Source organism: Carassius gibelio, chromosome B1 (genome assembly GCF_023724105.1).
Source record: "Carassius gibelio isolate Cgi1373 ecotype wild population from Czech Republic chromosome B1, carGib1.2-hapl.c, whole genome shotgun sequence".
Classification (NCBI taxonomy): domain Eukaryota; kingdom Metazoa; phylum Chordata; class Actinopteri; order Cypriniformes; family Cyprinidae; genus Carassius; species Carassius gibelio.
In genome coordinates this window covers 32,388,618-32,411,117 of record NC_068396.1, presented here as the reverse complement: position 1 = coordinate 32,411,117, position 22,500 = coordinate 32,388,618, and the positions used below count along the sequence as shown (strand labels likewise).

General features: G+C 45.3%; 2 protein-coding genes across 10 annotated transcripts in view; both read left to right on the top strand.

Annotated features, from left to right (window-relative positions):
* LOC127949452 (zinc finger and BTB domain-containing protein 45-like) overlaps positions 1-2,146 on the top strand; it is a 5,513-nt gene extending 3,367 nt beyond the window's left edge. The window contains exons 4-6 of the mRNA XM_052546771.1: positions 417-563; positions 643-904; positions 1,134-2,146. Coding sequence (XP_052402731.1) covers positions 417-563; positions 643-904; positions 1,134-1,453 — 729 coding nt within the window. The 3' untranslated portion in view covers positions 1,454-2,146. The remainder of the gene's footprint in view (positions 1-416; positions 564-642; positions 905-1,133) is intronic.
* Positions 2,147-2,482: 336 nt separating this feature from the next.
* Positions 2,483-22,500, top strand: part of LOC127949447 (acyl-CoA dehydrogenase family member 11) — a 40,107-nt gene continuing 20,089 nt past the window's right edge. For 7 of the 9 annotated variants that reach the window (XM_052546759.1, XM_052546757.1, XM_052546758.1 and 4 more), the window contains exons 1-5: positions 11,218-12,205; positions 12,886-13,133; positions 20,946-21,169; positions 21,344-21,443; positions 22,488-22,500. The exon at positions 22,488-22,500 is cut by the window's right edge and continues 99 nt beyond it. In XM_052546759.1, the coding sequence (XP_052402719.1) occupies positions 12,184-12,205; positions 12,886-13,133; positions 20,946-21,169; positions 21,344-21,443; positions 22,488-22,500 (607 nt within the window). In that variant the 5' untranslated portion in view covers positions 11,218-12,183. Of the gene's footprint in view, positions 2,579-11,217; positions 12,206-12,882; positions 13,134-20,945; positions 21,170-21,343; positions 21,444-22,487 lie in introns of those variants that run through there. The other 2 variants (XM_052546760.1, XM_052546761.1) reach the window with 2 other exon arrangements.

Sequence of the window (22,500 nt, the reverse complement as noted above, 5' to 3'; positions counted from 1 at the left end):
TTCTTGTGTTAATTCTGTCCTGTTCATACTGTTGTGTAGCTAACTGTTAATGTGTTATCTTAACATACATATTCAGCCTGTGGTTCTGTGTACTATTGTGTACCGCTGAACACTTGCCTCTACACATTACCAGTATCTGTTCTTGCTCTTGGATTTTGTTAAACTAAGTTCATATTTTTGGACTGATGCGACTTATACTCAGGTGCGACTTATAGTCCGAAAAATACGGTATGTGACAGTAACTGATACGCTCTGTTTCTTTCCCACACGTGTGGGTGTGTGTGTGTGTGTGTGTGTGTGCTTAATATAGTGAAAACCTGCTGTATGTCACTGGTCCATGATCTTTATTGAACTGCATCTATAATATTTATGTCCTTGTAAGTGACTTGAATAAATTGTTAGACTGTGTGTTTCAGGGGGGGTTCTACGAGGACTCGGCCGTGTTCTCGAGCGGTTTCTGGTCTCAGGCGGATCCGCAGGCGTCTCTGGGCTCAAACCCTCGCGGTCGGGGTAACAAGCCCCTCTCTCCTCCAGCGCCGGGCTCCCAGAACCTCAACAGTCAGGTCTGACGCACCTCGTCACAGTCAGGAGGAGCGTGACACTGCCATCTGTTAACAGCTGTCTGTCTGTCTGTGTCCTCAGATGCTTTTCCAGTTCCCTGCCAGCGAATCACAGCAGCCCTCCTTCTTTGTGGGCGGACCCATGGTGATCGACAACCTGGCTGAGTGCCAGCAGGCTCCGCCCCCTGCCTCCCTGACCCCGGCCCCGCCCCCCTCCACCCCAGCATGCCTCGCGGGGACGAGCTTCACCCCACAGGGCTCCGAGACGTCCTTCGACTGCAGTCACTGCGGAAAGTCACTGCGCTCCCGCAAGAACTACAGCAAGCACATGTTCATCCACTCCGGTACGCCCCCAGTGACCCCGACACCAGAGTAGTTCAGGTGTAGCACAGGTCACACACACACACACACACACACACACTCCAGAGAACCGCTGAATTGATTATGAATCAGATTTAATCTGCTGCTCTCTGAACCGGCAGCGTTACTAAACCAGTGCCCTTGTGCTTCACTTCTGCAGTGTGTTAAATCTGCCTGTGTATGAAGACTGAACGTGTGTGTGTGTGTGTGCAGGTCAGAAGCCGCATCAGTGCAGCATCTGCTGGCGCTCGTTCTCTCTGCGTGACTATCTGCTGAAGCACATGGTGGTGCACACGGGTGTGCGTGCGTTCCAGTGCTCCGTCTGCAGCAAGCGCTTCACGCAGAAGAGCTCTCTGAACGTTCACATGCGCACACACCGGGTGGAGCGCACCTTCACCTGCAGCGTGTGTCACCGCGCCTTCACCCACCGCACACTGCTGGAGAGACACGCCCTGCAGCACCACACGCCCCCCAAACCACCCACCAATCAGCTGCAGCAGGGCGGGGCCAGCGCACCCGGCTCCGCCTCCTAGAGACGAGTGAGGAGAGGAGAAACAATCAGACTGAATCCCAGGAGCTTTAACACACACACACACACACACACACACACTCTCTCTCTCTCTCTCTCTCTCTCTCACACACACACTCTCTCTCTCTCTCTCTCTCTCTCTCTCTCTTCCTTTCTTCCTTCTCTAACCCAGATAACCTCACACACACACATAAATAAATAAATAAACAAATAAACACACACACACACTCTCTCTCTCTCTCTCTCTCTCTCTCTCTCCTCTCTAACCCAGATAACCTCACACACACACACACACTCTCTCTCTCTCTCTCTCTCTCTCTCTCTCTCCTCTCTAACCCAGATAACCTCACACACACACACACACACACAGACCTCATCGAGCGCCTCACACTGCGGTCAGGCCCAGTTCTGCGTGTGAGGTGTGTTTCAGTGTTTGATGTGTTGTACATGTCTTCATGACCTCATCAGAGACCTCAGTGACCTCAGGACCAGAAGAGCGCACTTATTACCTCCATCTTTATTTCAGCATCAACCTCCATTTCTACATTTTGTATCAAGTATATTCGTAAATGGTAATGCTCTTTTTCAGGTGAACTGATGTGTAAGAGTTGTATGTGCTGTCTGCTCTGCTTGGGTTGGTATCTAGCATGTGCTCGCTTCACGCTGCATGAAGATGCATTAAATGCATTGTGACGACTCTGACGCCTCGTGTCCTTCATTAACCTTGTCTTTACATGCTTTATGGCAGGTACGTTTAGACTGTTTCATGCTTGTGTTCTAGTAGAAATGGAACAATGTTCTGATGGTTCTCTGGTGCATTATTAGGCCACTGTTACTAGATCTTTAGCATCTCATCTACTCTGTAAATAGCATACGTCATTAATCAGTGATCTGAATAGTGGCTCTATGATGTTTAATCAAGTAAATCTGGACCGACGGAGTGTTTGCTACACTTCACATTACAGTATTCAGATGAAGAATTGCAGTCTGGCGACACTCACAGTAGGTGAACCGCGCATGCGCCGGACTCGTGTCGTTCACTTCGAAAGAGTCGACTCCCTGAATGAATCGGATCCGAGTCAGTGGTTTCGGGTTTGTGCTGTCTTGCAACGCGGAACACTCAGGATCGGTGAGCTGCTCAAATATACTAAAAATAAGATACAAACACAGCTGAAGTCAGCGCGAATACGCGGAGATATAGCGCACGTGTGAGATGCAGTGCACTTTTAGTTTCTTTTTGAGAATTGTCTGCACTTGTTCAAAGTTTTGTGTGATTTGTTTGTGTAAGTTACGTTTGCTGTGTTTTATGGTCATTTTTCTTCAAATATGTCGGTATAAAGGTTAAGAGAGAGGAGTGAAGCCGCTGAATGTTAGTAGGTGAGAGTTCACAGATCACAGACTCTTCAGAGGGATACTGATTGTCCAAATATATGGAAGGCCAAAAGGGACAAAAACTGGTGAATTTTTAATGCGTCAACAACAGGTTAAATACGCGTATTTCACACGTAAACAACACGTAAAATTATTACTGAAATATTATTAGTAATTTGTTACACTACTAGTTACTGCAGAATTAATATTATTACAATAACTAAATAACTAGTTTATAATTTACTTGACACATGACTATCTGAGCTGTTTGATGTTTCAGACATTTTAGAGTACATGGAACAAATACACAGCTACACTCCAGTTTCAAAATGATATATATAGAGAGAGAGAGAGAGAGAGAGAGAGAGAAGTATTGTTTACACATGAAAGATCATAAAGGATTGTTTGGATTTCAACCATTTTCCACAATCAGAGCATGTTTAATGAAATAATAAAGATATAAAACCATGAGAATATGATATCTTGATGCCATGATATTTTCAGATCTACATGACAGATTAATGTATAATTTGGCTCATTTTAATTAGGGGAATTTTCAGAAAATATGTGAGTGTGTGTGTCTGTGTAGTGTTAAGTACTTGAGACTCGGGCCTGTATCATGATGGTAGCTGAACAAATTCAGAGTAACAGGATTAGTTTCTAGTTGACAAACCAAACCTCTCCAATCCGGCTTTGTTGGTACCATGATGCTGTTCATAAACTTTCTTTGTCAATTCAGGCTTTGATCCTGAGTTTGTGGAGCGCGTGCACATGAATGTGTGACATCACTGGCAAACAACCAATCACGAGCCTTGTAACACCAAGCAAGTTTGATTTACTTCCCACAAGATTCAAAACTAAAGGTTAAAGGTTTTGCTAAAGGTTAAGAATATGACAAATTAAAACATCATATGAAAAATGAAGGAGGACAAATAAAATAAATAATCTCTCTCTATCGGTGCAGTGACAAGTGGATAGAGACTCGAACCTGTAAGGTCAGATTGTTTTATTTTTTAAATAGTGCAATCTTTTGATACTACAGCTTATTTATATTACATTATCTGTATACATTAATATTTATTCATTATAATATTATTATATAAATCATAAAATGATAAATGAAATTATCATTAAAGCCATACTTCTTTTTTTTTTTTTTTTTTTTAGCATTAGTGACCTTTAATTTGGAGCAAGATAAACTGGAGTGACTTTGTGTCAAACATGTGTCACATCTCTCACATCTGATTGGTCCAGCTTCAGTCTGAGATCATGTTAGCCATGCTGAGTATCTTACTATGGCAATGAATGCCGCTAAAAGCCAAGCCACTTATGTGGTACCTAAAACCCAGTATTGGTGCAAACTAACCTGAAACATACCTGGCTAGCCAGCTAATCTAGTTTCATGGTACAGGCCCTCGAGACCGTATTTTAATGGTCTTGGTCTTGTCATGGACTCGTGTGCATTTTGACTCTGTATTAACTCGGACTAGAACATATTAGGAATCGGATGAAATAGTTTGGAGCAAAATAATGAAAGCGGCGTCATCTCAGCTTTACAGGAAACTTCACTGAAACAAGAAATTTTGATGACAAAACAAATCACATTGAAAAACATAACAAAACAGCCGTAGAGCCAAGACACAGACTGCCGCTCTGGCTCCTCCCACTTCCTGCTCTCTCGCGCCACTGCTCATGGGTAATGTAGTTCATTTGAATATATAGTAAAGGCAAACAACAAACGATCACAAACATTGAAGCAATTATAATCATTTAACCTTAGTTATAATTGTTCAATTGCAACATCGGACTTATTCCCGAGTCCACTCCAGTCCCAAACAAAATATTTCATGATTGTTACTGTATGTTAATATTTATTTAAATTGATGTATGATTGACATGTTAAATGATTGGGGATTTTCTTGTGACGTGAGATGTTACCGTAACGTTAGGACTCATTAACACACTAACACATCATCTATTATTCAGTTTGCATAAAAGAGCCACAAAGAGTGTGTGTAAATAAAATACAGTGTACATGCCATGTTATATTTGATATACTGATTGAGTATGGTACCAATTTTATTGTTTCCACCAAACATTTCACATACTCTCGAAGATTTCTTTAGGTCCAATCTGTCTGATCTCGGTCTGGACTCGGACTCAAATGAGCTGGTCTCAACTATAACACTGTGTGTGTGTGTGTGTGTGTCTCTCTCTGTGTGTGTGTGTGTGTCTCTCTCTGTGTGTGTGTGTGTCTCTCTCTCTGTGTGTGTGTGTGTGTCTCTCTGTGTGCGTGTGTCTCTGTCTCTGTGTGTGTGTGTGTGTGTCTCTCTCTCTGTGTGTGTGTGCGTGTGTGCGTGTGTCTCTCTCTCTGTGTGTGTGTGTGTGTGTGCGTGTGTCTCTCTCTGTGTGTGTGTGTTTCTCTCTGTGTGTGTGTGTGTGTGTGTGTGTGTGTGTGTGTCTCTCTCTCTCTCTCTCTCTCTCTCTCTCTCTGTGTGTGTGTGTGTGTCTCTCTCTCTCTCTGTGTGTGTGTGTGTGTCTCTCTCTGTGTGTGTGTGTGTCTCTCTCTCTCTCTCTCTCTCTCTCTCTCTCTCTCTCTGTCTCACTTTCCGGTGTGACTGTTGCGCGAGGGTGTGGGTGCAGGTGCAGGTGCGTGGAGGAGAGCGGTTTGCGTGAGTAAATGTGTGGGTGTTTTTGAGCGCTTGTGTGGGGTATTGAGAGTGTGGTGAGTGAAGTGGATTTTTGTGTCTAAAAATCTTTGCTTTTTCCGCCTTTTTTTCTTTGTTTGTTTGTTTGTTTGTTTGTGGTTGTTTTTTTGGTGTGGTTTGGGCCGCGTGCTACCGGTCTTTACCGGGAGAAGCATGACGAGCCCAGCTACACAGGTTTTGTCTACACTCACGCGACGCAATGCGGTCAAAGTGGCGTTGGCGGCGAGTGTAGAGGACATTTGTTTAGCGATAGGCGAAGTTGTAGGACATGATTGTATTCTATCCGCATCGAGAATGAATAACGCTACGGTGATTTTTCTTAGTAATGTTGAAAAGGTGAATGAAGTAGTTGAGCGTGGGATTGTAATTAGTGGCGAGTTTGTTCCTGTTCTTCCCCTTTCACTACCTTCTAAGAGGGTCACCTTATCTAATGTTCCCCCCTTTCTCAGTGACGAAATAATAACAGAAGCTTTATCACGATATGGAAAATTGGTATCCCCAATTAAAAAAATCCCGATTAGCACGGATTCTCCCCTTTTGAAACATATTGTGTCGTTCAGGAGATTTGCGTACATGATAATTCAGGATGATGAGGAATTGGATCTTAAACTTAGTTTTAAGGCTGATGAATTTGATTACATCATTTTTGTAACAACTGCTAAAACCAGGTGCTTTTCTTGTGGAAAAACGGGTCACCTAATTCGTAACTGCTCAGAAAAGAAAGTCACTGAGAAAGGAGACATGGTCTCCAATCCAAGCACGAGTAGAGAAGCTGGTATAGTTTCACTGAGCTCAGAGGTGCAAGGTGACCACAATAAGGAGACTGTGGTGATTTCCAAGAAGTTAGCTGGAATAAAAACTGTTGATGTGACTGGTATAGATTCAGAAAAGAAAGACAAAATTGATATGATATCTGATGTAAAACAATCAAAACTTCCTGAAAAAGAAAGAGAAGGTGGTACTACTGGGACTGATGTTAATCAGGCTAAGAGTGGAATTGATTGTGTGGAAGTGGAGATGGAGACAGGAACAGAATTGTTCAAAACACCTCAAAAAAGAAAAATGAGTGATAAGTCTCAAAATAAGAAAGTTGTGAAGAAAGCTGACTTATTTGGTAGCGATGATAATGAAACAGAAAGTGAAGGTGAATCATCAGATTCTAGTGTGGCGTTGTCTCTGAGTGATTTCTCTGTTCGTAGCTATGATGCTGAAGAGATCAAATTATTCCTTAAGTCAACGAAGAACAAGAGAGGGGTGTGTGTACAAGAGTATTTCCCTAATGTAACACAGTTTGTGGAGAAAACGAGGAATTTAATGGCTGAAGGTTGCTTCACAAATAAAGAAGTTTATCGTTTAAAAAAATTGGTGAGGAATGTAGAGAAACTCAAGAATGATGTTGAATAAGTTAAGCTCATGTTCCACATTAATGAGTGTGGTTTTTTGGGGGCTTTTTTTTCTCCTCTCTGTCATGAGTGAAGTTCGTCTAGCAACCCTGAATGTAAATGGTGCTAGAGACTTTAAGAAAAGAGGAATGATAAATGAATTAATGAAACAGAAGAATCTTGATATTTTATTGTTACAAGAAACACATAGTGACGGGGGGAATGCAGCAGATTGGGAAAAAGAATTTGAAGGGCTGACTGTTTTAAGCCATAACACTTCGATAAGTGCAGGAGTTGCAGTAATTTTTTCTAAGAGTTTTAATCCAATTTCTTACGTTATTGATGAAGTTGTGAAAGGAAGACTAATAAAAATCAGAGCTGTCTATGAAAGTTATATTTTAATTATAATCTGTATTTATGCTCCAACAGTCCCTATGGAAAGATTGTTGTTCCTAGACTTATTGGGTACTACTTTACAAAATTGCTCGGAAGAGGAATATTTGTTTTTGGGGGGAGATTTTAATTGCACAGAAAATATGATGGATAGGAACCACGTAGAACCCCATTTGTTGTCTCAGAAACGTCTTATTCATTTCATTAAGAAGTTTGATCTTTGTGATATTTGGAGACAATTAAACGGAAATATAAGACAATATACATGGGTTCATGTGAGGGAAAACATGGTTTCCCTTGCCAGATTAGATAGGTTGTATGGTTTTACTCATCAGTTTAATATTTTCAAGAATTGCTCTATAACCCCAATAGGTTTTTCTGATCATAGTATGGTACAATGTAATTTTATTTTAGATTCATTCAAACCTAGCAGTGCCTATTGGCATTTCAATATTTCTTTATTGAATGATAGTTTTTTTAGAGATTCTTTTAAATATTTTTGGCAGAATTATAGAAAATCAAAGACTAATTTTAGATCAATACAACAGTGGTGGGACATTGGTAAAGTTAAAATTAGACAGTTTTGTCAACAATACACTCGCAACGTCACTATAGAGTTTAAAAGATCTCTGGAAACTTTGGAGAATGAATTAAGTGAGTGTCAAAAAATAGCTGAATCAACTGGGACAAGTAATCATTGGGAACTATTTTTTAAAAAGAAAGCTCAGTTAGCGGATCTGCTGGAATACAGAACACAGGGCGCATTGGTCAGATCAAGATTCCAAAATATAAATCATATGGATGCACCGTCAAAAATTTTTTTCTGTTTAGAGAAAAAAAATGGGCAGAAGAGATTGGTTAAAGCCTTGCGATCGGAAGAGGGTCAATTTTTGTTGAACCCTAGTGATATACGAAAGAGAGCAGTTGATTTTTACAAAGATTTGTATAGAAGTGAGTGTGTAATAGAAGGTGATGAGGACAGTAATTTTTTTAATTCCCTACCAAAGATGTCAGAAGAAGGTAATGTGGCTCTTTCAGGTGGGCTTAGTCTGGGAGAGTTATATAAGGCCCTTCATGACATGGAGTCGGGAAAAGCTCCTGGGATTGACGGCCTTCCAATTGACTTTTACAAGTCCTTCTGGGCAGAGATGGGAGCGGATTTGTTACAGGTGCTGAGTGATAGTCTGGCAAAAGGTATGTTGCCGTTGAGCTGCAGGAGAGCAGTGATAACGCTAATACCAAAGAAAGGAGACTTGACAGACATAAAGAACTGGCGCCCTGTATCACTTCTTTGTTGTGATTATAAACTGCTCTCTAAGGCTTTGGCAAACAGATTGGCCGAAGTAATAAGGCAAGTAATACATCCAGACCAGTCTTACTGTATTCCGCGCAGATCCATTGTTGATAACATCTCTTTAGTTCGTGATGCTTTCGAGGTGTCAAAATTGCTGGATTTGGATTTTGGAATGATTACACTGGACCAAGAGAAAGCTTTTGATAGGGTTGAGCACCCCTATTTGTGGAAAACTTTAGCAGCGTTTGGTTTAAAAAAAGATTTTATTATGATGGTCCAGGTACTCTATAGTGAAATTGAAAGTGTATTGAAGATTAATGGCGGTTTATGTGCTCCATTTCAGGTTAAAAGAGGTGTAAGACAAGGGTGCTCTCTATCTGGAATGTTGTATGCCTTGGCCATCGAACCTTTATTACAAAAAATAAGGGAAAAAATCGATGGATTACATTTGCCTAACTGTAGAAAAAATATATGTTTATCTGCTTATGCTGACGATGTAATGGTGTTTGTAAGTGGACAAAAAGATGTGCAAAGTTTATTTAATCTGATTAATGATTTCACTGTTGTATCTTCGGCAAAAGTGAATTGGAAGAAATGTGAAACACTTTTGGTTGGTAAATGGAAAAATGGTAAACCAAAAATACCAGAAGGTTTGGTCTGGGGTGAAGGTGGTTTAAAATATTTGGGAGTTTTTTTAGGTGATGACACGACTCAACAAAAGAATTGGGAAGGAGTTGTTGAAAAAATCAAAGGACGTTTGGAAAAATGGAAGTGGCTGCTCCCTAAAATGTCATATAGAGGACGCATTCTTGTGATCAACAACCTGGTCGCGTCTTCACTGTGGCATAAGTTGGCGTGTGTTGATCCTCCTCCTCAACTTCTAATGAAAATACAAGCGATTATTGTAGACTTTTTCTGGGATAAATTACACTGGATTCGGCAGAGTGTTCTTTACCTACCGAAAGAAGGAGGAGGACAAGGACTGATTCATTTACAGAGCAGAACTGCTGCTTTTCGTTTGCAGTTTCTGCAGAGACTTATAGACGGTGCATCAGATGTCAGCTGGAGGGTAATGGCCCACATAGTCTTGCAAAGCTTTGGAGGTCTCGGACTAAACAAACATCTGTTTCTACTAAACCCTTTAAAAATGGACTTGTCTGTTTTTCCACCTTTTATAAGAGTCTTTTTAAAGTTTGGAGTCTCTTTTATATTCAGAAATCTGAAAACCCGTACTCACTTCACTGGCTTCTGGAGGAACCTTTAATTCTTGGGGCTCGGCTCGATGTGAATGACAATAATTGTGGTTTTAAGCTTAAAGAATCAAAAGTGATTATTTTAAGACATTTGCTGGACATAGCTGGAGAGAAATTGGACAATGCTGTTAAAGTAGCTGATTTTTTAGGCATTAAATCTGTTCGATTAGTTGCAATGTTTTTAGCTAAGTTAAAGTCTATCTTCACAACAGAAGAGGTTTTAATGTTGAAAGATTATTTTTCTGGAGTGTCCATTCCTGATGAAAGTGATTTTTTCCCTTGTTTGATGATCTCACCAAAGTTGGATGGTTTTAATGGTTTTCCTTTTAAAACTTGGGACTCCCAGTGGTTGGACGTAATATCTACTAGAGGAAAAATACTGTATGGAGCCTGTGTAATGGGTTTTAATAAGAATCATTTGGCAAGAAAAACAGATACACCATGGAGATCTTTTTTTTGCTTAAAGGAAAATGAAAAACCAGAATGGAGAGTACTATATAAACCGCCATTATCAAAAAAGGTTGGGGATTTGCAATGGAGAATTCTTCATGGAATTTTAGCGGTTAATTCTTTTGTTTCGATTTTAAATGTGGAAGTTAATGATGATTGTCCCTTCTGTTTACAAAGAGAAACAATTTTTCATGCATTCGTACAATGTGCTAGATTTAGAAAAATGTTTTTGTGGTTTTAATGAATTGTTTACGGAAACTGTGTTTATTTTGGGGTTTAAATATAGTAAAAAAAATAAGTACATTTGTCAGTTACTGAATTTTATAATTGGGTATGCAAAAATGGCAATATATATTACTAGAAGGGATAAAATTGAACAGAAACATGGGCAAAACATCATTGACACTTTTTTAACATTGGTAAAATCAAGAGTGCTGATTGATTACAAGTTTTATAAAAATATGAATGATCTGTTTACTTTTGAGAAGATTTGGTGTTGCAAGGGAGTTTTGTGTACCATTTTTGAAGATGATTTAATTTTTTTTCCGTAATTTGTTTTTTTCCTGTTGGCAGTTTGTTATTGTTTTGTGTGTATTAAGATGATTGTGATTTAAAGTTATTTTTCAAATTCAATTCTCTCTCTCTCTCTCTCTCTCTCTGTGTGTGTGTCTCTCTCTCTTTCTCTCTCTCTCTCTCTCTCTCTCTCTGTGTGTGTGTGTGTGTGTGTGTGTGTCTCTCGCTCTCTCTCTCTCTCTGTGTGTGTGTGTGTGTCTCTCTCTCTGTGTGTGTGTGTGTGTGTCTCTCGCTCTCTCTCTCTCTGTGTGTGTGTGTGTGTGTGTCTCTCTCTGTGTGTGTGTGTGTGTGTCTCTCGCTCTCTCTCTCTCTGTGTGTGTGTGTGTCTCTCTCTCAAGTTCAAGTTCAAGTTCAAGTTGCTTTATTGGCATGACATTTGAGTTACAGTATTGCCAAAGCATTCAGATACAGAATAAAATATAATAACAATAAAATACAATACAATAAAAATAACAACAGCAGATAATATTTCAAATATTAATAATAGTAATTATATACAATTAAGAATATCAAATAAAACAGTTGAATACAATCAGTTACCCCTTTCGTATGGTGTGTATGGTGTATAAATATTTAGCAGCTAGTGTCATTGCTGTCTCATTCTCTCCAAGTATATAGAGTAGTTTCTCTGAGTCATTTAGAGACAAGAATGAAGGATTGAACGCTTCAAACTGTGGGAAGAATGTTTCTCTTGTAGTGCTGTATTTGGGACAGACCAGAAGGAAGTGTTTCTCATCCTCTGTTTGATTCAGCTCACAGTGTTTGCACCGGCGCTCTTCTCTCGGGAGCCAGGATCTTTTATGTCGACCAATCTCTATTTCCAAATCATGATCACCGAGTCGATATTTGGAAAGGATTTGTCTTTCTTTCAATTGCTTGAGTGATAAGTAGTTTGCCAGTTTTGTGGTTCTGTTTAGGGCCGAATAACACTGGAGTTTGGTTTGGAGCTCAAATTCATTTTTTAATTTTTCATCATAATTATACTTCAGATTTTTGTCAATTAGTTTCTGAATGTTGGGGTTGTGATTGGAGTCAGACTCAGTTTGGGTTTCCTTCATCAGTTGAAGCACGAGTGTGTTTAGAGGATGAGACACTGTGGGGGGGGATTCATTGGCGAGGAGGGCTTTATATTGAACAGATCGAGTGTCAGATTTCACTCCCGTACAGTAGGATTGGTTTGATGATTGCGTGATATAATTTAATCCATGTTCTAATTGGTAGTTTTAATTGGCCAAACCGTGCTTTAATGGCATAAAACGCCCTCCGTGCCTTGTCATTGAGGGCCTTGACGGCCAGACTGAAGCCCCCTGATGCTGAGATCTGGATGCCCAGGTAAGTGTAGCTACTGCTGTGCTCCAGGACTGATATCTGCTTCCCTGAGACCTGGCCTTCTTCTGAAACACCATGACCCTGGTTTTGTCCACTCCTCACAGTACTGTTCCAGCAGGGCCAGGCTGTGCTGGAGACCCTCGGCTGTGGGAGACAGCAGAACCAGGTCGTCTGCATACAGCAGGCACTTGACTTCAGAGTGGTGTAGAGCGAGGCCTGGGTAGATGTTAAACAGTGTTGGGCTCAGACTACACCCCTGCCTCACTCCACGACCCTGCTGGAAGAACTCTGTTCTCAGATTCCCAATCTTGACCGCACATTTACTCTTCTTATACATGGATTCTATAATATCCAATGTTTTTCCACCAATGCCAATTTGTAATAATTTGTACAGTAAACCGTCATGCCAAATAGAATCGAAAGCTTTTTTAAAATCAATGAAACATGTAAATGTTTTTACATTTTTTACTCTCTCTCTCTCTCTCTCTCTCTGTGTGTGTGTGTGTGTGTGTGTGTCTCTCGCTCTCTCTCTCTCTGTGTGTGTGTGTGTGTGTGTGTCTCTTGCTCTCTCTCTGTGTGTGTGTGTGTGTGTGTGTGTGACTCTCGCTCTCTCTCTCTCTGTGTGTGTGTGTCTCTCTCTCTCTCTCTCTCTCTCTCTGTGTGTGTGTGTGTGTCTCAAGCAGCAGTGATGGCAGTGCAGGTGTGTTTCCGGGGTCAGCGCTTGGCTCTGCTCAAGCTCAAGCTCAGTAGGAGTGTGTCTCACAGCAGTGTCTCCGTCAGTGAGCCGGACTCTCACACACACACACACACACCTGTGCCGTTCTCCCGCTCCGCCATCGGGAACTTCTTCCAGGAGCGACCGCTGCTCACAAACCCCTTTACCCAAGATGCACTGCTCCGGGCCTACCTGCAGCGCCACCTACCTGAGCAGGTACGTCCCCCAGGTGTGTGTGTGTGAGCAGGAGTGTGTGCTGATGAATCAGAATCAGAATGACCTTTATTGCCAGGTATATTTACACATACAAGGAATTTGTTTTTTCGTGATTGAAGCTCCGCAGTGCAACAGAATGACAGCGACATGTATTCCGTTACTCCCCAACCCTGCTTATATATGTATTTTTCCTCGTCATGACATATTTTTTGACTGATGCGACTTATACTCAGGTGTGACTTATAGTCCAAAAAACACGGTATGTGTATTAGATAAATAAGTGTATGTGTATATAAATATAAAGTGTAGTGTGTTCGCCGTTATTATAAGCTGTTCATAAGATGGATTGCCTGAGGGAAGAAACTGGTCCTGTGTCTGGTCGTTCTGGTGCTCAGTGCTCTGTAGCGTCGACCAGATGGACACAGTTCAGAGAGGGAGTGTGCAGGATGTGAGGGGTCCAGAGTGATTTTGACAGCCCTTTTTCTCACTCTGGATAAGTACAGTTCTTGAATAGATGGGAGAGTTGAACCGATGATTCGCTCAGCAGTCCGGACTACTCTCTGTAGTCTTCTGAGGTCAGATTTAGAAGCTGAGCTGAACCAGACAGTTACTGAAGTGCAGAGGATGGATTCAATGATGGTGGAGTAGAACTGTTTCAGCAGCTCCTGTGGCAGGTTAAACTTCCTCAGCTGGCGAAGGAAGTACAACCTCTGCTGGGCCTTTTTTACGATGGAGTCAATGTGAATGTCCCACTTCAGGTCCTGAGAGATGGTGGTGCCCAGGAACCTGAATGACTCCACTGCAGTCACAGTGCTGTTCATGATGGTGAGTGGGGGGAGTGCAGGGGAGTCTCTCCTGAAGTCCACCATCATCTCCACTGTTTTGAGCGTGTTCAGCTCCAGGTTGTTGAGAGTGCACCAGACAGCCAGCTCTTTTACCTCCTGTCTGTAAGCCTCCTCGTCACCGTCCTGAATGAGGCCGATGAGTGTGGTGTCATCTGCAAACTTCAGGAGCTTGACAGAGGGGTCCTTAGACGTGCAATCATTAGTGTACAGGGAGAAGAGCAGTGGGGAGAGGACACAGCCCTGGGGAGCTCCGGTGCTGATTGTACGGGTGCTGGATGTGTATTTTCCCAGCCTCACTAGCTGCTGCCTGTCTGTCAGGAAGCTGTTGATCCACTGGCAGACGGAGGTGGGCACGGAGAGATGAGATAGTTTGGGCAGGAGGAAGTTTGGGATGATCCAGTTAAAGGCCAGGATTTCAGACAGGCTGGTGTAACACAATCTGGGCCTGGTGCTTTTTTCCTTTTCTGCTTCCGGAAGACCTGGTGCACCGCATCCTCACTGATCTGAATTGTAGGTGTGGGGGGGGGGGGGGGGGGGGGTGTGAGCAGGAGTGTGTGCTGATGGTGTGTGTGTGTGTGTGTGTGTGTGTGTGAGCAGGAGTGTGTGCTGATGGTGTGTGTGTGTGTGTGAGCAGGAGTGTGTGCTGATGGTGTGTGTGTGTGTGAGCAGGAGTGTGTGCTGATGGTGTGTGTGTGTCTATGTGAGCAGGAGTGTGTGCTGATGGTGTGTGTGTGTGTGTGTGTGTTTGAGCAGGAGTGTGTGCTGATGGTGTGTGTGTGTGTGTGTGTGTGAGCAGGAGTGTGTGCTGATGGTGTGTGTGTGTGTGTGTGTGAGCAGGAGTGTGTGCTGATGGTGTGTGTGTGTGTGTGAGCAGGAGTGTGTGCTGATGGTGTGTGTGTGTGTGAGCAGGAGTGTGTGCTGATGGTGTGTGTGTGTGTGTGAGCAGGAGTGTGTGCTGATGGTGTGTGTGTGTGTGAGCAGGAGTGTGTGCTGATGGTGTGTGTGTGTCTATGTGAGCAGGAGTGTGTGCTGATGGTGTGTGTGTGTGTGTGTTTGAGCAGGAGTGTGTGCTGATGGTGTGTGTGTGTGTGTGTGTGTGAGCAGGAGTGTGTGCTGATGGTGTGTGTGTGTGTGTGTGTGAGCAGGAGTGTGTGCTGATGGTGTGTGTGTGTGTGTGAGCAGGAGTGTGTGCTGATGGTGTGTGTGTGTCTATGTGAGCAGGAGTGTGTGCTGATGGTGTGTGTGTGTCTATGTGAGCAGGAGTGTGTGCTGATGGTGTGTGTGTGTGTGTGTGTGTTTGAGCAGGAGTGTGTGCTGATGGTGTGTGTGTGTGTGTGTGTGTGAGCAGGAGTGTGTGCTGATGGTGTGTGTGTGTGTGTGTGTGAGCAGGAGTGTGTGCTGATGGTGTGTGTGTGTGTGTGTGAGCAGGAGTGTGTGCTGATGGTGTGTGTGTGTGTGAGCAGGAGTGTGTGCTGATGGTGTGTGTGTGTGTGTGAGCAGGAGTGTGTGCTGATGGTGTGTGTGTGTGTGAGCAGGAGTGTGTGCTGATGGTGTGTGTGTGTCTATGTGAGCAGGAGTGTGTGCTGATGGTGTGTGTGTGTGTGTGTTTGAGCAGGAGTGTGTGCTGATGGTGTGTGTGTGTGTGTGTGTGTTTGAGCAGGAGTGTGTGCTGATGGTGTGTGTGTGTGTGTGTGTGTGAGCAGGAGTGTGTGCTGATGGTGTGTGTGTGTGTGTGTGTGAGCAGGAGTGTGTGCTGATGGTGTGTGTGTGTGTGAGCAGGAGTGTGTGCTGATGGTGTGTGTGTGTGTGTGAGCAGGAGTGTGTGCTGATGGTGTGTGTGTGTGTGAGCAGGAGTGTGTGCTGATGGTGTGTGTGTGTCTATGTGAGCAGGAGTGTGTGCTGATGGTGTGTGTGTGTGTGTGTTTGAGCAGGAGTGTGTGCTGATGGTGTGTGTGTGTGTGTGTGTGTGAGCAGGAGTGTGTGCTGATGGTGTGTGTGTGTGTGTGTGTGTGTGAGAGCAGGAGTGTGTGCTGATGGTGTGTGTGTGTGTGAGCAGGAGTGTGTGCTGATGGTGTGTGTGTGTGTGAGCAGGAGTGTGTGCTGATGGTGTGTGTGTGTGTATGTGAGCAGGAGTGTGTGCTGATGGTGTGTGTGTGTGTGTGTGTTTGAGCAGGAGTGTGTGCTGATGGTGTGTGTGTGTGTGTGTGTGTGTGAGCAGGAGTGTGTGCTGATGGTGTGTGTGTGTGTGAGCAGGAGTGTGTGCTGATGGTGTGTGTGTGTGTGAGCAGGAGTGTGTGCTGATGGTGTGTGTGTGTCTATGTGAGCAGGAGTGTGTGCTGATGGTGTGTGTGTGTGTGTGTTTGAGCAGGAGTGTGTGCTGATGGTGTGTGTGTGTGTGTGTGTGAGCAGGAGTGTGTGCTGATGGTGTGTGTGTGTGTGTGTGTGAGCAGGAGTGTGTGCTGATGGTGTGTGTGTGTGTGTGTGTGTGTGTGTGAGCAGGAGTGTGTGCTGATGGTGTGTGTGTGTGTGTGTGTGTGTGTGTGAGCAGGAGTGTGTGCTGATGGTGTGTGTGTGTGTGTGTGTGTGTGAGCAGGAGTGTGTTCTGATGGTGTGTGTGTGTGTGTGTGAGCAGGAGTGTGTGCTGATGGTGTGTGTGTGTGTATGTGAGCAGGAGTGTGTGCTGATGGTGTGTGTGTGTGTGTGTGTGTGTTTGAGCAGGAGTGTGTGCTGATGGTGTGTGTGTGTGTGAGCAGGAGTGTGTGCTGATGGTGTGTGTGTGTGTGTGTGTGAGCAGGAGTGTGTGCTGATGGTGTGTGTGTGTGTGTGTGTGAGCAGGAGTGTGTGCTGATGGTGTGTGTGTGTGTGTGTGTGAGCAGGAGTGTGTGCTGATGGTGTGTGTGTGTGTGTGTGAGCAGGAGTGTGTGCTGATGGTGTGTGTGTGTGTGAGCAGGAGTGTGTGCTGATGGTGTGTGTGTGTGTGTGAGCAGGAGTGTGTGCTGATGGTGTGTGTGTGTGTGAGCAGGAGTGTGTGCTGATGGTGTGTGTGTGTCTATGTGAGCAGGAGTGTGTGCTGATGGTGTGTGTGTGTGTCTATGTGAGCAGGAGTGTGTGCTGATGGTGTGTGTGTGTGTGTGTGAGCAGGAGTGTGTGCTGATGGTGTGTGTGTGTGTGTGTGAGCAGGAGTGTGTGCTGATGGTGTGTGTGTGTGTGTGAGCAGGAGTGTGTGCTGATGGTGTGTGTGTGTTTGAGCAGGAGTGTGTGCTGATGGTGTGTGTGTGTGTGTGTGTGTGTGAGCAGGAATGTGTGCTGATGGTGTGTGTGTGTGTGAGCAGGAGTGTGTGCTGATGGTGTGTGTGTGTTTGAGCAGGAGTGTGTGCTGATGGTGTGTGTGTGTCTGTGTGTGAGCAGGAGTGTGTGCTGATGGTGTGTGTGTGTGTGTGTGTGTGTGTGTGTGTGTGTGTGTGTGTGTGTGAGCAGGAGTGTGTGCTCATGGTGTGTGTGTGTGTGTGTGTGTGTGTGTGAGCAGGAGTGTGTGCTGATGGTGTGTGTGTGTGTGTGTGTGTGTGAGAGAGCGGGAGTGTGTGCTGATGGTGTGTGTGTGTGTGTGTGTGTGTGTGAGAGCAGGAGTGTGTGCTGATGGTGTGTGTGTGTGTGTATGTGAGCAGGAGTGTGTGCTGATGGTGTGTGTGTGTGTGTGTGTGTGTTTGAGCAGGAGTGTGTGCTGATGGTGTGTGTGTGTGTGTGTGTGTGTGTGTGTGTGAGCAGGAGTGTGTGCTGATGGTGTGTGTGTGTGTGAGCAGGAGTGTGTGCTGATGGTGTGTGTGTGTGTGAGCAGGAGTGTGTGCTGATGGTGTGTGTGTGTCTATGTGAGCAGGAGTGTGTGCTGATGGTGTGTGTGTGTGTGTGTGTGTGAGCAGGAGTGTGTGCTGATGGTGTGTGTGTGTGTGTGTGTGTGAGCAGGAGTGTGTGCTGATGGTGTGTGTGTGTGTGTGAGCAGGAGTGTGTGCTGATGGTGTGTGTGTGTGTGTGAGCAGGAGTGTGTGCTGATGGTGTGTGTGTGTCTATGTGAGCAGGAGTGTGTGCTGATGGTGTGTGTGTGTGTCTATGTGAGCAGGAGTGTGTGCTGATGGTGTGTGTGTGTGTGTGTGAGCAGGAGTGTGTGCTGATGGTGTGTGTGTGTGTGTGAGCAGGAGTGTGTGCTGATGGTGTGTGTGTGTGTGAGCAGGAGTGTGTGCTGATGGTGTGTGTGTGTTTGAGCAGGAGTGTGTGCTGATGGTGTGTGTGTGTGTGTGTGTGTGTGTGAGCAGGAATGTGTGCTGATGGTGTGTGTGTGTGTGTGTGAGCAGGAGTGTGTGCTGATGGTGTGTGTGTGTGTGTGTGTGTGTGTGTGTGTGTGTGTGTGTGTGTGTGTGTGTGTGTGTGAGCAGGAGTGTGTGCTCATGGTGTGTGTGTGTGTGTGTGTGTGTGTGTGAGCAGGAGTGTGTGCTGATGGTGTGTGTGTGTGTGTGTGTGTGTGAGAGAGCGGGAGTGTGTGCTGATGGTGTGTGTGTGTGTGTGTGTGTGTGTGAGAGCAGGAGTGTGTGCTGATGGTGTGTGTGTGTGTGTATGTGAGCAGGAGTGTGTGCTGATGGTGTGTGTGTGTGTGTGTGTGTGTTTGAGCAGGAGTGTGTGCTGATGGTGTGTGTGTGTGTGTGTGTGTGTGTGTGTGTGAGCAGGAGTGTGTGCTGATGGTGTGTGTGTGTGTGAGCAGGAGTGTGTGCTGATGGTGTGTGTGTGTGTGAGCAGGAGTGTGTGCTGATGGTGTGTGTGTGTCTATGTGAGCAGGAGTGTGTGCTGATGGTGTGTGTGTGTGTGTGTGTGTGAGCAGGAGTGTGTGCTGATGGTGTGTGTGTGTGTGTGTGTGTGAGCAGGAGTGTGTGCTGATGGTGTGTGTGTGTGTGTGAGCAGGAGTGTGTGCTGATGGTGTGTGTGTGTGTGTGAGCAGGAGTGTGTGCTGATGGTGTGTGTGTGTCTATGTGAGCAGGAGTGTGTGCTGATGGTGTGTGTGTGTGTCTATGTGAGCAGGAGTGTGTGCTGATGGTGTGTGTGTGTGTGTGTGAGCAGGAGTGTGTGCTGATGGTGTGTGTGTGTGTGTGAGCAGGAGTGTGTGCTGATGGTGTGTGTGTGTGTGAGCAGGAGTGTGTGCTGATGGTGTGTGTGTGTTTGAGCAGGAGTGTGTGCTGATGGTGTGTGTGTGTGTGTGTGTGTGTGAGCAGGAATGTGTGCTGATGGTGTGTGTGTGTGTGTGTGTGTGTGTGTGAGCAGGAGTGTGTGCTGATGGTGTGTGTGTGTGTGTGTGTGTGCGTGTGAGAGCGGGAGTGTGTGCTGATGGTATGTGTGTGTGTGTGTGTGTGTGTGTGTGAGCAGGAGTGTGTGCTGATGGTGTGTGTGTGTGTGAGCAGGAGTGTGTGCTGATGGTGTGTGTGTGTGTGAGCAGGAGTGTGTGCTGATGGTGTGTGTGTGTGTGAGCAGGAGTGTGTGCTGATGGTGTGTGAGTGTGTGTGAGAGCGGGAGTGTGTGCTGATGGTGTGTGAGTGTGTGTGAGAGCGGGAGTGTGTGCTGATGGTGTGTGAGTGTGTGTGAGAGCGGGAGTGTGTGCTGATGGTGTGTGTGTGTGTGAGAGCGGGAGTGTGTGCTGATGGTGTGTGTGTGTGTGAGCAGGAGTGTGTGCTGATGGTGTGTGTGTGTGTGTGTGTGAGCAGGAGTGTGTGCTGATGGTGTGTGTGTGTGTGAGCAGGAGTGTGTGCTGATGGTGTGTGAGTGTGTGTGAGAGCAGGAGTGTGTGCTGATGGTGTGTGAGTGTGTGTGTGTGTGTGTGTGAGCAGGAGTGTGTGCTGATGGTGTGTGTGTGTGTGAGCAGGAGTGTGTGCTGATGGTGTGTGTGTGTGTGTTTGAGCAGGAGTGTGTGCTGATGGTGTGTGTGTGTGTGTGTGTGTGAGCGGGAGTGTGTGCTGATGGTGTGTGAGTGTGTGTGAGAGCGGGAGTGTGTGCTGATGGTGTGTGTGTGTGAGAGCGGGAGTGTGTGCTGATGGTGTGTGTGTGTGTGAGCAGGAGTGTGTGCTGATGGTGTGTGTGTGTGTGTGTGTGAGCAGGAGTGTGTGCTGATGGTGTGTGTGTGTGTGTGTGAGCAGGAGTGTGTGCTGATGGTGTGTGTGTGTGTGAGCAGGAGTGTGTGCTGATGGTGTGTGTGTGTGAGCAGGAGTGTGTGCTGATTGTGTGTGTGTGTCTATGTGAGCAGGAGTGTGTGCTGATGGTGTGTGTGTGTGTGTGTGTATGTGAGCAGGAGTGTGTGCTGATGGTGTGTGTGTGTGTGAGAGCGGGAGTGTGTGCTGATGGTGTGTGTGTGTGTGTGTGTGTGTGTGTGAGCAGGAGTGTGTGCTGATGGTGTGTGTGTGTGTGTGTGTGTGAGAGCAGGAGTGTGTGCTGATGGTCTGTGTGTGTGTGAGCAGGAGTGTGTGCTGATGGTGTGTGTGTGTGTGAGCAGGAATGTGTGCTGATGGTGTGTGTGTGTGTCTGTGTGTGTGTGTGTGTGTGAGTGTGTGTGAGAGCGGGAGTGTGTGCTGATGGTGTGTGTGTGTGTGAGCAGGAGTGTGTGCTGATGGTGTGTGTGTGTGTGTGTGTGAGAGCGGGAGTGTGTGCTGATGGTGTGTGTGTGTGTGTGTGTGTGTGTGAGCAGGAGTGTGTGCTGATGGTGTGTGTGTGTGTGTGTGTGTGAGAGCAGGAGTGTGTGCTGATGGTGTGTGTGTGTGTGTGAGCAGGAGTGTGTGCTGATGGTGTGTGTGTGTGAGAGCGGGAGTGTGTGCTGATGGTGTGTGTGTGTGTGTGTGTGTGAGAGCGGGAGTGTGTGCTGATGGTGTGTGTGTGTGTGAGCAGGAGTGTGTGCTGATGGTGTGTGTGTGTGTGTGTGTGTGTGTGTGTGTGTGAGCAGCAGCTGCAGCAGGATCTCCTGCTCTTCGGCGAGCGGCTGGTCTCTGAGATCGAGGCTCTGGGTCGTCAGTGTGAGCTGAGTCCTCCTGTGCTGCAGCACTATGATGCCTGGGGCCGGCGCGTGGACCGCATCCTCACCTGCGACGCCTGGACACGCCTCAAACACATCTCTGCACAGGAGGGACTCGTCGCAGCGGGCTACGAGCGGACCTACGGGGAGTGGAGGTCAGACACACACACACACACACACACACACACACTCACAGTGTGTGATCCTCTCAGCAGCCCTGACTCTCCTCTGAAGACTCTTGATGTTATCTGAACTAAACCACACAGTTATAGATGAACACAAGACTGACTCACGTGTGTGTGTGTGTGTGTGTGTGTGTGTGTGTGCAGTCGCGTGTATCAGATGAGCAAGATCTACCTGTTTGCTCCGTCTGCTGGACTCTACACCTGTCCTCTGGCCATGACGGACGGAGCTGCTAAAGTCATCGAGGTCAAGCTCACACTCATCACACTAACTCAGCGATCCAGAAGTTACTCTGTAACACAGAATGATAGGAATTTGCTCAGTTTTGGATTCAGTGATTAAAAGTACTCTTTTGATTACACTTAAATCAACACACGACGTGGACGAGTATCTCTGAATATTAAGCCAGAGTAAAAGAAGACTATTTAAATATGACTTCTGCATGTTCTCTTACTCCATACAACTGGAGCTACATTTATACTGATTTCACCCTTTTCTGTCTCAATATAATTATTTCATTTGTAATTTAACCGTTAGTTTAACGGAGTCAAGAAAAATTAAAACAGAAAATAATGGAATTCAGAAAAATTTTAATGGAAAAAACAGAGAAGGAAAAAAAAGCTTAATGAGAGATTTCATATCTAACCCTGTCAGAAAACTACAGACTTTATTACAGTCGGAATAATACTTCTTTATAATAATAATAATAATGTGTCTTATTTGTAATCTTATTTCCTAATAAATGTTATTGATAGTGTGTGTGTGTGTCTCTCTCTCTCTCTCTCTGTGTGTGTGTGTGTCTCTCTCTCTCTCTCTCTGTGTGTGTGTGTGTGTGTGTGTGTGTGTGTCTCTCTCTCTCTCTCTGTGTGTGTGTGTGTCTCTCTCTCTGTGTGTGTGTCTCTCTCTCTCTGTGCGTCTCTCCCTCTCTCTGTGTGTGTGTGTGTGTGTGTGTCTCTCTCTCTCTGTGTGTGTGTGTGTCTCTCTCTCTCTGTGCGTCTCTCCCTCTCTCTGTGTGTGTGTGTGTGTGTGTCTCTCTCTCTCTGTGTGTGTCTCTCTCTCTCTCTGTGTGTGTGTGTCTCTCTCTCTCTCTCTCTCTGTGTGTGTGTGTCTCTCTCTCTGTGTGTGTGTCTCTCTCTCTCTGTGCGTCTCTCCCTCTCTCTGTGTGTGTGTGTGTGTGTGTGTCTCTCTCTCTCTGTGTGTGTGTGTGTGTGTGTCTCTCTCTCTCTGTGCGTCTCTCCCTCTCTCTGTGTGTGTGTGTGTGTCTCTCTCTCTGTGTGTGTGTGTGTTTAGTCTCTAGGAGCGC